At 39.8% G+C, this 15,690-nt stretch overlaps 1 protein-coding gene across 1 annotated transcript; it reads left to right on the forward strand.

Moving 5' to 3' along the window:
• Nucleotides 1-12,119: 12,119 nt before the first annotated feature.
• Nucleotides 12,120-15,319, forward strand: LOC126366908 (oocyte zinc finger protein XlCOF8.4-like). Its single transcript, XM_050010252.1, has 3 exons — nt 12,120-12,384; nt 14,521-14,606; nt 15,173-15,319. The coding sequence occupies exons 1-3, from the start codon at nt 12,120-12,122 to the stop codon at nt 15,317-15,319; spliced, it is 498 nt and encodes a 165-aa protein (XP_049866209.1).
• The last annotated feature ends 371 nt before the right edge of the window (nt 15,320-15,690 follow it).

Here is a 15,690-nt window from a genome sequence, read left to right on the forward strand (position 1 = left end):
TTTCGTTTTCAAGGCGCCACCCCATACAGGGATGCAGTAAATAATAATTGACTGAACTAGGGCTGTATAAATAGAGTTAAGTAAGGGTTTTGATGCCAGATGTCGTAGCTGATGACACACATCTTAGAGTTATCCCGTTTTCATTTGGTCCACCTACCTATCCCAAAGATTTAGAATAGAATAGAATAGAAATTATTTATTATAAAAGGACGCCACATACAAAGACAAGACAACTACCTTGAATTTGACGACTGCCTGTCTGACCTTCCAACCCGCGAAGGAAAATCCAGCCCAATACATGTTACTCAGGTCAAACACCTCCGAAACGCAATTTCTCGCCACAATTATCATTTATTTTACTTGACAGGCAATAGTAAGTGTAACTGCAAGTTGCCTCAAGTTAATTACGAAACTGAGATGTTAGTGTAACTCATTTTCGATCTTGACAGATAGAATCCTATTCTGTGATTGGCTAAAATTTCTCTGGATTGACAGGAATTGTCAGATTCAACCAATTAACCAAGAAACAGTTCACACAATCTCGTGTGAACAATGGAAACACACCCGCGACCCGTCCCGGAGCACACTTTTCCAATTTCACCGCGGCGACGCGTCGCAAAATCCTCGTTTGATTTATTTTTTAATTCGCGTCTCGTTTCAATTTATGAGATGGTGGCTTTTCCTACATTTGTACCTGTCCTATGCTAATATCTCAATGTTTGTAATGGATCCCGCGTATCTGACGAATACATTATCCTGAGTTTATGTTTTCTTTCATTCGCTCTTGTGTACAAAAAAGAATCAATTATATTTATATATTTTTCCTCGTGACATTTCTTTTTATATTGAGTTCGCTAGACACTGCTAGACACCTGGCCCACGAAACAAGAAATCCTTCTTGTTGCAATGGTCGGATCTGGGTGTCTCTCCAACCTTTTTGGTTTGCCGCAGATGGCATTAACTACTTGGCCGGACAAATGGGGAGCGCTGAAGGCTCTCCCGGTACTACGTTTAAGACAACAGGCCTGAGGGTGCCCAGTTGGGCGCGAACCTCGACTCAGGGAAGTCTCTCCAACCAGCAGTGGAGCAGCGTAACGGAGTGAAATCCATACCCCTCCGGTTAAAAGGAGACCAAACTTGTGCCAAGCAATGGCCCCGGTTCCTGCAGACACCTCCTAATTTTACTTTAATTTAGCACCAATACCTAATTAGTTAATTTTTATGTTGTGTAGCTCAGTGAGGTGTGGGTGCTTAGTTCATCTTGCGTTGCATGTGCCTATGACTATCCATTGGGATATCCCAATGCGATTATATAATAGCGAGCTTATGTTATGTTTGTTTAGATGTAGCTTCCAGCTACAATAATTTCATTATAAATGCTACTCAGAACAAATAGCCATGTAAATAATACACCCATAGGTACTAGCTCATCTATAAGTTAGGTAGGTACAGCATCAGTAAACTGGAAACAAAAAGGTAAGTACTTTCTTTCACATCAGTAGATATAAAAGAATAAGTTTTCCACTAACAAAACCTTAGCCAATATTCTACGAAAACATGGCATACTTTGTATGTATAGTTATATTACATTAATAAAGAGCAGAGCTAAAGTTTCTCAGTAAACAGCGAGGCCACGCCCCTCCACCCCCACCACCTACGCCACGCCACGCCCGCCATTTTGTCAACTAGTTTTATATCTACCCGCAAAAATACGCTCAAAATCTCTCCACGTTATATTTTCTTTGTGTGGGTAGATATTGAAGATAAAACGTTCTCGACGCTTTGTTCTCACTCCATCTCTTATTTATTTTATTTTATTTTCTTAGGAAGATTAACAGTCAAATAATAACTATAGATCTAGACGATAGATGTAGACAAGGCTAATGAGAAATCTCCACAAATAGATAAAGAGTTACGCGCTGATAAAGAGGCAGGTATAGGTATGTCACGTTAATCTAACATTAAATGAGAAGAATAATGAGTAAAAAAAAGGGTTTGGCAAGCATTCGTTTGACAGTTGTAGTGCTGGTACAGAACAAATCTAAATCACATTGCAATTCACTGAAATCACGACAGGCACGAATAAAAAATGAATTTACATTCGATGTCAATTACTTTAGTATCTTATTAGTTTTGATAACTACATTTCTAATGAGACTTTCCAGGTTACTTTCTTTAAAATCAATATAGATGGCGCTGTATAGTTTTCTCCTCGTTTAACCTTTTAAGTTCATGGATAACAGCACATGCATCTTTCATCTTTTTTTTTGGTTACAAATGATGATGCTTTTTATTACACCCAGACACAATTCTCCACCTATTATTATTCTGATCAAAATAAAGAGAAGCAATATAGCTACATATTAATTCTATATGAATGTGATCCAAATATCAAGCAACAATGGGCTTGGGTCCCCGCGGACCTTTGACACTACCCGATGGCACCACCGGTAGTGTCAAGGGTATTATTCCGTGCCCATGGCACCACCGGGGTGCAAAAGGTACTATTCTTTTATATCGTGAAACCACCCAAATATAATAGGTTCAATAGAGGGAAAAAACAACTGCCAGAAAATATAATAATATATTTTAATGAAATAAGAGTGGGCGGAGACTTATCCATATTCTAAAACCTAAGTTTATCTAACGCATGACCTACGCTGATTTCATTGTTAGTTAACTGCATTTGTACATGCAAAATGAACTCGTCATTTTCGATTAAATTTCTCCTTCTTTTCGCAGTAGTATAGTACCTTTTGCACCCCGGTGGTGCCATGGGCACGCGGAATAATACCCTTGACACTACCGGTGGTGCCATGGGCACGGAATAATACCCTTGACACTACCGGTGGTGCCATCGGGTAGTGTCAAGGGTCCGCGGGGATTATTTTTATATTATGCTTCTGCTATTACATTGTATTTTGGAATAATTATGTAAGTACCCGAGTAAAGAGAAAAAAGGTAATTATCACGTTTAAACTGAACAACGCCATCTATATTGTTTTTGGTGAACGAAGCCTGATCCCTCATTTACACAACAACATCACACCTGTATCAACGAAGGGGTAGGCAGAGGTTAATGTAATAAATCCACTCCTCGCCAGTTATGGTTAAGTTCCATGTAAAGGGTCGAGCTTAAGCCATTCATCATCATCATCAGCCCATTAACGTCCCCACTGCTGGGGCACGGGCCTTCCTTATGGATGGATAGGGAGATCGGGCCTTAAACCATCACGCGGGCCCAGTGCGGATTGATGGTTATTAACGACTGCTAATGCAGCCGGGACCAACGGCTTAACGTGCCTTCCGAAGCACGGAGGAGCTCGAGATGAAAACTTTTTTTTTGTGGTCACCCATCCTATGACCGGCCTTTGCGAAAGTTGCTTTACTTCAACAATCGCAGACCGAGCGCGTTAACCGCTGCGCCACCGAGCTCCTCGAGGTTAAGCCATTAACCGGGTACAAATCCTGGAAACCACAAAAAGCAACAATCGGCTAGTTTCCAACTAGTCACATCAGTTACTTTTCACTCGAAAAGTCAAAACACGCAATTATGAAAGTATCAATTTATATTAACTCTGATTCATGAACTGACTCATCCTCCTCAGTAGTCGGTAAGATGCCACTAACAGCCCGTATATTCTGTGCTATAATGACGACCTGATGAAACCGCCACAAGTGCAATGTTTAAAGAAAATATCTTTCGTTTCAAGCTCATCCTCAAAGGTATCAAAAAAAAATACTCTGGACGGCCTCAGCGCTTTATTAAGAATAAATTTAGGGCGGACGGAGAAAAGAGGCTGTGGTGCAAGGTGAAAAACATAGCGTTTATTTTTTTTAACATTTTTGGGGCACAGCTGAAAATCAGCGTTGTGGCTCTCCCTCAATGTCGGAGTGGCATAACATATTGCTGAGCTAACGTCCCTTTTTTAGAAATAAGGTTTAATTATTATGTTCACTCCTACTGTGTATACCTACTTACTTATATCTAAAATAAATAATTTGTATTCTATTCTATTTTATTCAAGGGTTCCTCTAAAGCAGGTAGGAGGGCGAAAAAGCGACTGCTAATCGATTAATCTGATCTTTCAACCGGAAAGGGAAGCCATCCCGATTACAGGTTAGGTGAGTAATCAACCGACCTGAACCAACAGTTTAGCGTGCCTTCCAAAACACAGAATCATCTTTCTCTTCAGATAATTAAGTGATTAGAACCTATAATATCCTAGAACAAAGCATATGTCAATCTTACAAAATGTTCTTGTTCCATAGTTTGGGTTGTGAGGTAGATTACCAACCTACGCAACCCTGGAAAATGATCTTATAAAGTAACCCTCCCACCAGAAATCTAACGCGGACCTCCACCCAGTACGAGTCTAACTCTCTAACCACCAGACTACAGAGAGAATATTGTGATGCAAAATATTAAACTAAGTATCTAGTTAAGTTCGGTGTAACTAGTCAATGTAAATTTTAAATGAGAAAAAATATGTATTTATGTAGTAAATAATGATTGCTGCTTAGTTATGTTACGTTATAAAAAAATAAACGTCATTTTGCAAGGTGTCATCTCTGAAGATTAGAAATGACAAGAAGGTAACTGCAACAGCGAAGCATTTTTTAATTCGATTAATGTAATGTAGATATAGCTTACACACAACTAGATTAACACAATTATCTAAGACCAGGCATTGTTATCATAAAGTAATAATTTAATATACTCAAGTAGGTACCTAATATTATTTCTGCTCAAATGTCTTCACTTGGCCCCGTGATAGTGCGAGGTGCCTATCTTCAGACTAATGCATTTATGCAACAGACAACGAACGATCGATACGCGCGTAATTTGACGAAACACCGCGCCTTTATTTCATACTGTTTATCCTTCGCTTCTCAAAGGAAAGAATAATACGGACCCCTGGAGAGGCCACGAGGCGGTCACTTATCAAAAACCCTATAACAGACCCCAATAACGGACCCTATAAGACGTAAACCCAATGTAGGAATGAATATATTGCTTTTTAAAACTGTTTGTTTGAAGTCGATTTTTTACATTGTGAGTTGATGCTCCATTGGTAACTAATTAATTAAGGTAAGTACTTGAAATATGTTTAAAATATGCTATATAGAAGAATTGTTGAAGTTTTTAACCTTTGTCGATTTAGTAGTCGATTAAGTACTTCATCATCATCATCAGCCCATTAACGTCCCCACTGCTGGGGCACGGGCCTTCCCTGTGGATGGATAGGGAGATCGGGCCTTACACCATCACGCGGGCCCAGTGCGGATTGATGGTTATTAACGACTGCTAATGCAGCCGGGACCAACGGCTTAACGTGCCTTCGGAGCTCGAGATGAAAACTTTTTTTTTTGTGGGCACCCGTCCTATGACTGGCCTTTGCGAAAGTTGCTTAACTTCAACAATCGCAGACCGAGCGCGTTTACCGCTGCGCCACCGACTAAGTACTTAGCAATCATCAAATGTGTAGTAGTGTTGCCAGCAATAACAGTTTTGGGGATTAGACAATTGCGACAATAAAATAATATGGCATCGAGCGACATAGTCAGTAGTGACAAAGCTCTTTAAATAAAGATTTAAAAAAACATAATATGGCATCGCGCCGGTACCTATCTCCGAAGATGAAGGCAAAGTCAGCTATGTTTAAGTCTCATGTAACAGGAGGCGAGGCTATTGCTTTAATCGGACTCAAATCCCAGAAACCACGTGACGTACTCATTTATCAATGATCCAAACAACCATTCAAACTTACAAAGCTAACTACTTACCACTAAATAATGGAAAAATCCACTTAATATTAACTCAGAATAATGAGCAGAATCACCCCCTTCATAATTCGTTACGATGTCACTTAGGAGAAGTACGTACAGGTAGCAATACAAGTGAGTATGGGTGTTAGTGACACTGTAACAAATACTGAGGGGGATGATTCTGAGTTGATATCAAATGGAATTTTCTGTTAGAAATGAAAATGAATTAGTGTTTTTTATTTTTTTTAATTAATGTTTTTTTTAATGTGTTTCAGATTTATTTTGATGTATTTTATTATTATTGATATTTTTTTATAAGTATCTAAATAGAAATTTTTGTGTTATATATTTGTATGCCGATCAGGCTGGACATGTTGAAACTCAAAATATAAATTGTAAGATCATTGTTATGTTACACATGTTTCACAAATAAATGATCTTCTTCTTCTGTCGTGTGGGTTGTGAGATGGAGTACCAACCCCATCAACCCTGGTGTCAGGGTTACTATTGAGCCACCAAAGGCCCCTGACATGGCTCATGTAACGACTACTTACTTACATGAGTAAGTAGTAACCGGGACCAACGGCTTAACGTGCCTTCCGAAGCACGGATCATCTTACTTTCGGACAATCAGGTGATCAGCCTGTAATGTCCTAACCAAACTAGGGATCACAAAGTGATTTCTGTGATATGTCCCCACCGGGATTTGAACCCGGGACCTCCGGATCGTGAGCACAACGCTCAACCACTGGACCACGGAGGCCGTGGTCCAAATAAATGATTATGAATTATTATAAATTTTCAGTTCCATACTTTTGCGATGGAAAATTCTATTTTATATCAATTTACAATCATGGTCTGAATCGTCCCTCACAGTTGCTGTTACGATGTCACTAACACCCTGTGTAATGTCACTTTTTTTTTTTTTGACGTGACTTATTGTAGATTTGCCGCAGATGGCATTAACTACTTGGCCGGACAAATAGGGAGCGCTGAAGGCTCTCACCCGGTACAACGTTTAAGACAACAGGCCTGAGGGTGCCCAGTTGGGCGCGAACCTCGGCTCAGGGCGTCGTCTGAGAGGAAAAATATTTGAAAGAATTAATCGACCCTAGTGGGTCGATAGCGATAAGCGCTGAATGAGGGAAATCGTCGACCACGCCGGCGGGGTCGGTATCGGGGACCGTGTAATGTCACGTATGCCCATTTAGGCTCATCAGAGGTACACTACATGGCAAGGTGAACCGAGTACCTACGCTTCACCGAACATCATCACAAACCTACCCAGTAGGTCATTATTCTATGCCAGCAGGTGAAACCTTTTAATTTGACTTTAGAAAAATTCAATGTAACATCCGTTTTGAATCTAGTTTTTTCTCTACTCGCTTTGTCTTCTAACCTAATAAAATAAATAAAAAGAAAGTTTTTAAGCAGGGAACGGTAGGTACAAAGTTTAACAAGGCACTCTAACAAGTTGCCGGCAATCCGATTTACGACAAGATTTGAATAAGACGGCCACTTGAATGGCAAATTTTTCTACTTTATTATTCAGGTGCCTATGAAAACACGGCTAGGAATAGCTAGGTAGGTTTTGTCATAAAATAAGATACGAAACTTAGCTGTAAACGTGACAAAATCTGCAGAATACAAAATCTACTTAAAAAAGAGTATTATCAATAGTAGTAACGGCCTCCGTGGTCCAGTGGTTGCGCGTTGTGCTCACGACACGGAGGCCCCGGATCGAATCCCGGTGGGGACATATCAGAAAAATCACTTTGTGATCCCTAGTTTGGTTAGGACATTACAGGCTGATCACCTGATTGTCCAAAAGTAAGATGATCGGTGCTTCAGAAGGCACGTTAAGCCGCTGGTCCCGGTTACTACTTACTGATGTAAATACGTAGTCGTTACATGAGATGTCAGGGGCCTTTGGCGGCTTAATAATAACCCTGACACCAGGGTAGCTGAGGTTGGTAATCCACTTCACAACCCACACGATAGAAGAGAGAAGATGTACATAGTCATCTTCATTAAGCCAGACCCACGTGAGATTTCCAAGTGAGATTATGGTCAAACGCAAGTCTATTTTGTTTTATAAAAGCAGTCTATAGAGTTGATCTTTCGATTAAGTACGATTCTTAATACTATGTTTTTTAACACTATTGGCTTCTTGATAGTTTTTGGAAACTATAAACGCTTATTTTATAAATATCTCCTAAAATATTTTAATTTCTCGAAAAATCTTTATGTATAATTGAAAAAAAAACAACATATTTTTCCCGCGAAATATTTTAAAACTCGTCACGGTTGGTACACGTGACATTTACCCCAGTGACGTCACTTTTTTTTTTGTTTTGGTTTTCCCCGAAGGGTAAGGCAAAGGGGACTATGCCCATACAGCCATGTCTGACGTTTTTTTTTTTCTTGATGATTAATGAAATGATGAAAGGTGATGATGATGAAACCTAAGCCCCCATTCTCGGATTAGACTCCTACTCCGAACCCCAAACGAATTAACTCAAAAGTCCGCATAAACTTTTGAGTTATGAAGCGGCTTCCCGGCACGAAGCCAAAATAGGCAGATACACTTTGTTTATTGAATACTCCAATATAATAACACTCGCGAATGTCTTCCGACTGACTTAATGCGATCATTAACCACAAAACACCACTTCGTATTAATTATTTAGATTACTCAATGAAGAAAGCAACTGTCCCGTTCCCGTTTCCCGCCGAAAAGCCCCAGTGACGTCACATTTCAATAAACAAAGAAACTGTCAAATAGTTTTTGTGTATTTTGTGATAAGTGACGTCACACAAAGCTTAGTCATGGCCGCCCGTGTTTCGGGTCTTGTAATAACAAAAAAACGCGCTTATTTTATGTAAATAAAATAATGTTTATTTGGTCTTAATAAAAAACTATTGGACAATTATCGCTAAGTATATGATAAACTACCATATCCGACATATTTCATATTTTGTTACAACTGTCAAGTGGCCATTTTTTAGCAATAGGTGCGGCTCCTATTACATTAACTATACAGGGTGTTAGTGACACCGTAATGAATACTGAGGGGGTCGATTTAGACCATGATTCTGAGTTAATATCAAGTGGAATTTTCCGTCGCAAAAGTATGGAAATGAAAATAATTAAAAAAAAAAAACAAAAAAAAACATGAATTTTCCGACAGGAAATTCCACTTGTTATCAACTTGAATCATCCCCCTCAGTATTCGTTACGGTGTCACTAACACCCATACCTACTTGTATGGCTACCGTGTGTAGGTACTTGTGCGGGGTGTAGGTAAGTGGCATCGCAACGAATACTGAGGGGGATGATTCAGCTGATTATTCTGAGTTAATATCAAATGGAATTTTCCATCGCAAAAGTCCTATAGAATTGCAAATAATTAAAAAAAAAAACATGAAGTTTGCAACGAAAAATTCCACTTGATATTCACTCAGAATCATAGTCTAAATCATCCCCCTGAGTATTCGTTACGATGTCACTAACACCTGATGTATACACATCTGCCTGCCCCTTCGGAGATACAGGCGTGATGTTATATTTTTAGCAGCATTTGGACCAAAGCTCATACAAAGTTGAGCAATTTCCTTTGACCTAGCAAGAAAAATAGACCCAATACATTATCGTAATTACTTTTCCAATACAAAGATTTCCCCCGTAAAGGTTTCACGGCGTTAAGTAACGAACCCATCGACTATGCGCTGTATTGTCATATCGTCACAATGGGGGTGGACAGTCACTTCCGGAGACATTCTGTGCCTGTTGGTTATTACACTAATATAGCCCCCGCATGGAAATGTTTATTTAAAGGTTGGATGGGGTAAAAAAAATCTATACTTACTCTTCTGGGAGCTAATAAAAAACATAGAACTTTGTTCAATTGGGTTGTGCACTGGGTTCAAGATAAATTATGAAATTATGATTACTTACTAAATAAAGACAGATCTAAAACTAACGAAAACATTTCCTTTTTTGCTATTTAACTTATTTACTTAACAATTTTAATCGAGAAAAACGTATAAATATGTGTGACATTTTATCATGTATTTCTATTAAAAATTACAACGTCACTGGGTTGCTTTTTCATACAAATTCCTTAGCAATTTTGTGTTTTGACGTTTAGTAAAAAGTAACTGATTTGACCAGTTGGAAACCCTAATCCGTTTTGTGTGGGTTGTGAGGTAGACCCTGGTGTCAGTTATTATTGAATCGCCAAAGGCCCCTGACATGACTCATGTAACGATTACTCACTTACATCAATAAGTAGTAACCGGGACCAACGGCTTACCCTGCCTTCCGAAGCACGGATCACCTTACTTTCGGACAATCAGGTGATCAGCCTGTAATGTCCTAACCAAACTAGGGATCACAAAGTGATTTTAATGATATGCCCCCACCGGGATACGAACCCGGGGCCTCCGGATCGTGAGCTCGACGCTCAACCACTGGACCACGGTGGCGGTTTATTACTATTACTTGTATTTCGTTTCCATATCTCGGGCCTATGGAGCCCCGGACTTTTGGAAGGCGTGCGTGGGGCCGAAGCCAACACGTAGAGGCCCCTTAAGACAATCTAAATATGGTGTGACACCAACCGGCGATTATCCGTGTATGCACTATGGGAGTGCACCCAAAAGCAATCCCCGGTTCGTGTAGGACTATTGCAGATTACAGGAACAAAGGGAACTGGGCTATTGGGTTGACTGTTATTAAGTATTAGCAACTTACTTAGGTACTTAATAAATGTGATAACCACAAAAGGGCAACATTATTCAAATATCCCGTCTTTACGATCGTAAGCCCAATAAAAATGTAAAGAATGCCCCATCCATCATTCCACTAATACACTTTTCTTACCCCACAAACTGTTGAAGGATCGGTATTTACACGCACAATAAGCGAGCTATACAAATACTACGGATTTGCTTACAACTGTAAGAAACTCGATTGCTTCGTCACCTTTATAGGCGATTACGTTTTCTTCAATACATTGTTCGGAGTTAGGAAAAGTTTAAGTATGGATGTGTTCAAAATAAGAAAGAAAGAAAGAAACATTTATTACTTCCGGACACCACAGACACAGACAGACAGGTACATTACATTTAACACAGGACAGAAACCACACGGAAATCAATAAGTACACAGACAATAACCACCACCGCCTATCAGTAGGTGTAACAGAAAGTTCGGTGAGACGTGTGGGTACTTAGTTTATCTTGTTATCTGGCTACCCCAATTGGGATAATATAATCATGAGCTTATCTTATATGTTATAGTTGTTATGTTTTCGAAATAGTGATTAGATTAGGCAGAGTTTGCACAACTAGAAAAGGCGCAAGAAGTTAAATAATAAGGTTCCAATTTTTATTTACTTTATAATATAACTAAAACACATCATATTTGTATACTATTGTCACATAATATTACATATATAAAGAAAACACATGCATAGTCAAAAGATCTTATGACCGAAACAAACCATTTGATTTTTTAGAAGACTGGTTTGTGGCGCAGTAACGTACCGGTCTACAAATATAGTTTATTGCCCCAAAACAAGTAAACAGTTGCATGACAATTAGTGACCTTATCGCTTAAAGCCATTTCTTCCAGCCAAACATTACCTATATGCTTGTCATTTAGTTAGATTCATATGGCACCCTCACCTTTATTTGCAAGTTCATGCGACAGAAAGAAAACTAAATTTAAAGCCTTACCTACTTATTCCAAACTTACTTAACATAACAACAACATATTATCACGCCCGAAGAGATAGGCATAATACACCCACTCCCAACTACCCCTACTTGCTTACTTACCCAATACCACATCCACTTCTTACCACATTACAAGAAAACCCCAAAAAATGGTCGAATCACGTCGATTAGTGTCGTGCTATACAAGCATTGTTGTCACCACAAAGCACCGATGTAACCAAACCTCACTCCATCATTTGTCCGTGTCAACCCTGGAGTATTTAAACGCTTACCTTTGGAGATTAACCACAGTTATCTATGGAATATTCAAGGGAAAACTTCTCGTGAACATTTTGGGGAAAATTGTAATAAAAGATAGTTTTTGACAAAGACTAAAGTAGGAAAGATGTTGGGATCCTTGAAGTGAATTGAAAATATATATCTTTTTAAATTGGTGTAAACTTCTAAGGAGCCTTTGCGGTTATCAAAAGGCATTCTATCGTGTGGCTTGGTTAGTGGATGACCAACCTCAGCCACCCTGATTTCAAAAGACTAAATTTTACTTCTTCCTAAAGAAAGCGAAACATTTATAGCTTAAAAAACTAAACCTCTCTCAAAGTCTATACAAAATGGACCCCCAAACCGAACCTCTAGACCTTTCAACCAAAAACCCAAAACCCAACAAAGTCCTAAGCATCATAGACTTCAAATTCCTCGCAGGATTAAACAACCACCTCGTAAAGTTGTATGAAAGAACGAACCTAGTTTGTAAGAAAGAAGGGCTCTGTCTTCCACAGAAGGCTGTGAGCATGAAGAATATTCTCCCGTGCCAGGTGTGCTTGAAGACCTTCGATAGACCTTCGTTACTGAAGAGGCATATGCGAACTCATACTGGTAAGTTGTTTACTTATCATTGTAAAGGCATGCCATATTAATCTTGTTCCAATATTTTGAAACCGCGATAGTCCAGTTCAGACTGACATCGTATTGTCACGGGTTCGAATCCCGGCTTGGGCTCTTAAAACACCAAATTCGTCTTTGAGTTTGAAGTCATGTTTGGTTCATATTTCATGTAGTTTCCAGGATTTGTACATAGGGATTTAAGCATAGCTGCCAAAGGAGTATGTATACCTCACCCAATATACTAAACACTTCTGTCTACCCCTTCAGGGATACAGGCGTGATGCTAAGTCAGTCAGTCAATTTCGCCACTCGGATTACATTCTCGGCAGTATTCATTAGCTCCCCCAGGTGTCAAGGCAAAGATCATCATCAATTTAAGAGCCACGCTCTTGTCGGTGTAGCATTTTCCTCCATGCTACTTTTTTAGGGCAAAATAGGGCAGTGGTGTCCCTCTTACCTTCCGCTCCGCAGTAGTCTGTCTGACGCAAGTGGGATGGCGCCCAGAGTAGTCTATTTCAAAGCCGTACTAGGATTCCTGTCCTCCGCCTCTGAATAGTACTGACAGTTACTGTTGCCCTCTGTCAGGTTCCAGGTTACAGTCCCTGTGACAAGGCAGAGAGGGTAATTTATGTCCTAAGTAGCGGCGGTCTGATCTGTAACACCAGATTTGAAGGTTAAAGCGACTTTACTTCGCAGGTGAGAAGCCACACATTTGTAATGTCTGCAACAAGGGATTCAGCACGTCCAGTTCACTTAACACCCATCGCAGAATACATACAGGTAAGAACTAACATAGAGGTGACAGGGATACAGGGCTGTCAGGGTGTTTTAGTGACACTGTTACCCAATACTGAGAGCAATGATTCTTTTGCAACGGAAAAATTCACTTGTTAACTCAGAATCATAAGCTGAATTTATTATCCCCCAGTCACTATCACCCCCTCAGTATTTGTTACGATGTCACTTACAAGTAGGGTACATACAAGTAACCATTCAAGTAGATACGGTGTTAGTGACATCGTAACAAATACTGAGGGGGATGATTCAAACCATGATTCTAAGTTGATATCAAGTGGATTTTCCAGTCGGAAAATTTATGAAAATTTTAGTGTATTTTTAAATTATTTTCCGTTCCATACCTTTGCGACGGAAAATTCCTCGTGATATCAACTCAGAATCATGGCCTGAATCATCCCTCAAAGTTTTCGTTACGTTGTCACTAACACCCTGTATATCTACATAAACTCACGCCTATTTCCCATTGGGGTAATCATCATAATGTCAAGTCGTATCCGGTGACGGTGACTCCTATAATGTCTACCCCGCATCGTTGTTGTGGTGGGTTATGACTTCGCAGCACTGATTGGCAGCTTTGATTGCTGTGCATATCGAGCGCTTCGATAACCGTTCCATGGTATAAGAAAACCAGGTATGTTCAGAACGTCATCAAAGGGCTAGCAATGGCGGCTTGTCATAGAATTGAGCATACCTGGTTTTCTTATACCATGAGCCATTCGACGTTCATCTACGTAGATAGCATTCGTTTACTGGTTCAAGCCCTCGATATAATTCGCGGGTATGCAGACTCTGCCGATGTAGCTAGCGAAACCAAACCTCGACTTCAAGATCCATTCTGGAGTAGGATGGTTTCCTACGAATGTTTTTTTTTTTATTTAGCTATACTCTTAGTTAAGCTGAGAAGTGGGTTTGAGGCACGTTAAGCCGTTGGTCCCGGTTACTACTTACTGTGTAAGTATGTAGTCGTTACATGAGTCATGTCAGGGGCCTTTGGCGGCTCAATAATAACTGTGACACCAGGGTTGTTGAGGCTGGTATTCCACCTCACAACCCACACGAATTCATATTGTTTTATACATTGTTTTAAGTTTACGCGGTTATTATCATAATTAAAACACATAATAACGGGTTCTTACCGCGTTTAAATGGGGATATGAGACTCTCGATATTTCGACACTGTTGCAAGCCGCTGTTGCTGTTGTTGTTGTCACCCCGTGATCATGGCACTTGCAACAGTGTCGAAATATCGGGAGTCTCATATCCCCATTTAAACGCGGTAAGAACCCGTTATTAATGTGCTTTTTCATATTGTTTTGTTTTATTTATCAGGAGAAAAACCGCACAAATGTCCTGAGTGCGGGAAGTGTTTCACAGCCAGCTCCAACTTATATTACCATCGCATGACACACACCAAGGTAATAATATATTACTTAACTCTTCTAGGTCTTCTCCCTATCGCCTCGATGGGTTGGTCGAAAGTATGTAGCTAGATTGCAATATGATCACACTTTTTTGTCACTACCTCTTCTTCTTTGCGAGTCCATGGCGATCGAAACCAAATTTCTGCTGACCAATAATTGGCCATGCTTACGGCACTACTGAGAAGTGAAGACACTTTTAACTTCAACTGACACACTACACTGAACTTCTGATTATATAGTTACAGCTATAAAGTCTATTGCAGATTATTGGGTAGCTTCCTAGGTCAAAGATAAATTCTAATTACTTACTAAATGAAGACAGATCTAAAGGTGACTAAAAACCTTTTTTTGCTGTTTAACTTATTTATGAATTTTAATAAAGATAAATGTAATAAGTGCGACGTTTTGTCACGTTTTTCTATGTCGTCCCAGGTTACTTTTTCATACAAATTCTAAAGGAATTTCGTGTTTTGACGGGTAGTAAAAAGTAACTGATTTGACTATTATGCCAAAGTACACAGCTTCGATTTATAATTTTACCTCTTACCTTGTACCCTCAGAACAAACCCCACAAGTGCGCGTGGTGTCCGCGTTCGTTCCCCACTCCAGGCGAGCTGCGCGCGCACTGTGTGTCGCACGCACCGCCGGCCTACGCCGCGGGGCTGCCCGTGCCGCGGTACCGCGCGGCACGGCGGTACACGCCCTAGCCGAAGACCTGTAAGTATAACCGCTGTCACCACACCCCCTTCACACACACACACTTCATACAAAAAACCTCGTTTTACACAGTCACCATTCGTCGAAGTTATCAATATCAGTAACATACCCAGTTATAATCAGTTAATATTACCATAAATGTCTCTCTTACTACAAATACCAATTATTATTACTACGAATTATAATAAGTAATATTAATAAAATCCAATACAGAAACTAGTTTTTCAGTTCACGCTTCTTACATAGAAATATCGGGAGTCTCATATCCCCATTTAAACGCGGTAAGAACCCGTTATTATGTGTTTTAATTATTCTTACAACGACTCAATCTGTTTCTTTTCTTAAAAGAGACGTGACGTTC

Source organism: Pectinophora gossypiella, chromosome 5, assembly GCF_024362695.1.
Source record: "Pectinophora gossypiella chromosome 5, ilPecGoss1.1, whole genome shotgun sequence".
Taxonomy (NCBI): domain Eukaryota; kingdom Metazoa; phylum Arthropoda; class Insecta; order Lepidoptera; family Gelechiidae; genus Pectinophora; species Pectinophora gossypiella.

Bases quoted from the DNA above. Each gene is read 5' to 3' on its own strand.
- LOC126366908 (XM_050010252.1), top strand. From the start codon at position 12,120: ATGGACCCCCAAACCGAACCTCTAGACCTTTCAACCAAAAACCCAAAA. The intron at 12,385-14,520 runs GTAAGTTGTTTA...TTTATTTATCAG, and splicing joins GCATATGCGAACTCATACTG to GAGAAAAACCGCACAAATGT. The intron at 14,607-15,172 runs GTAATAATATAT...TTGTACCCTCAG, and splicing joins ATCGCATGACACACACCAAG to AACAAACCCCACAAGTGCGC.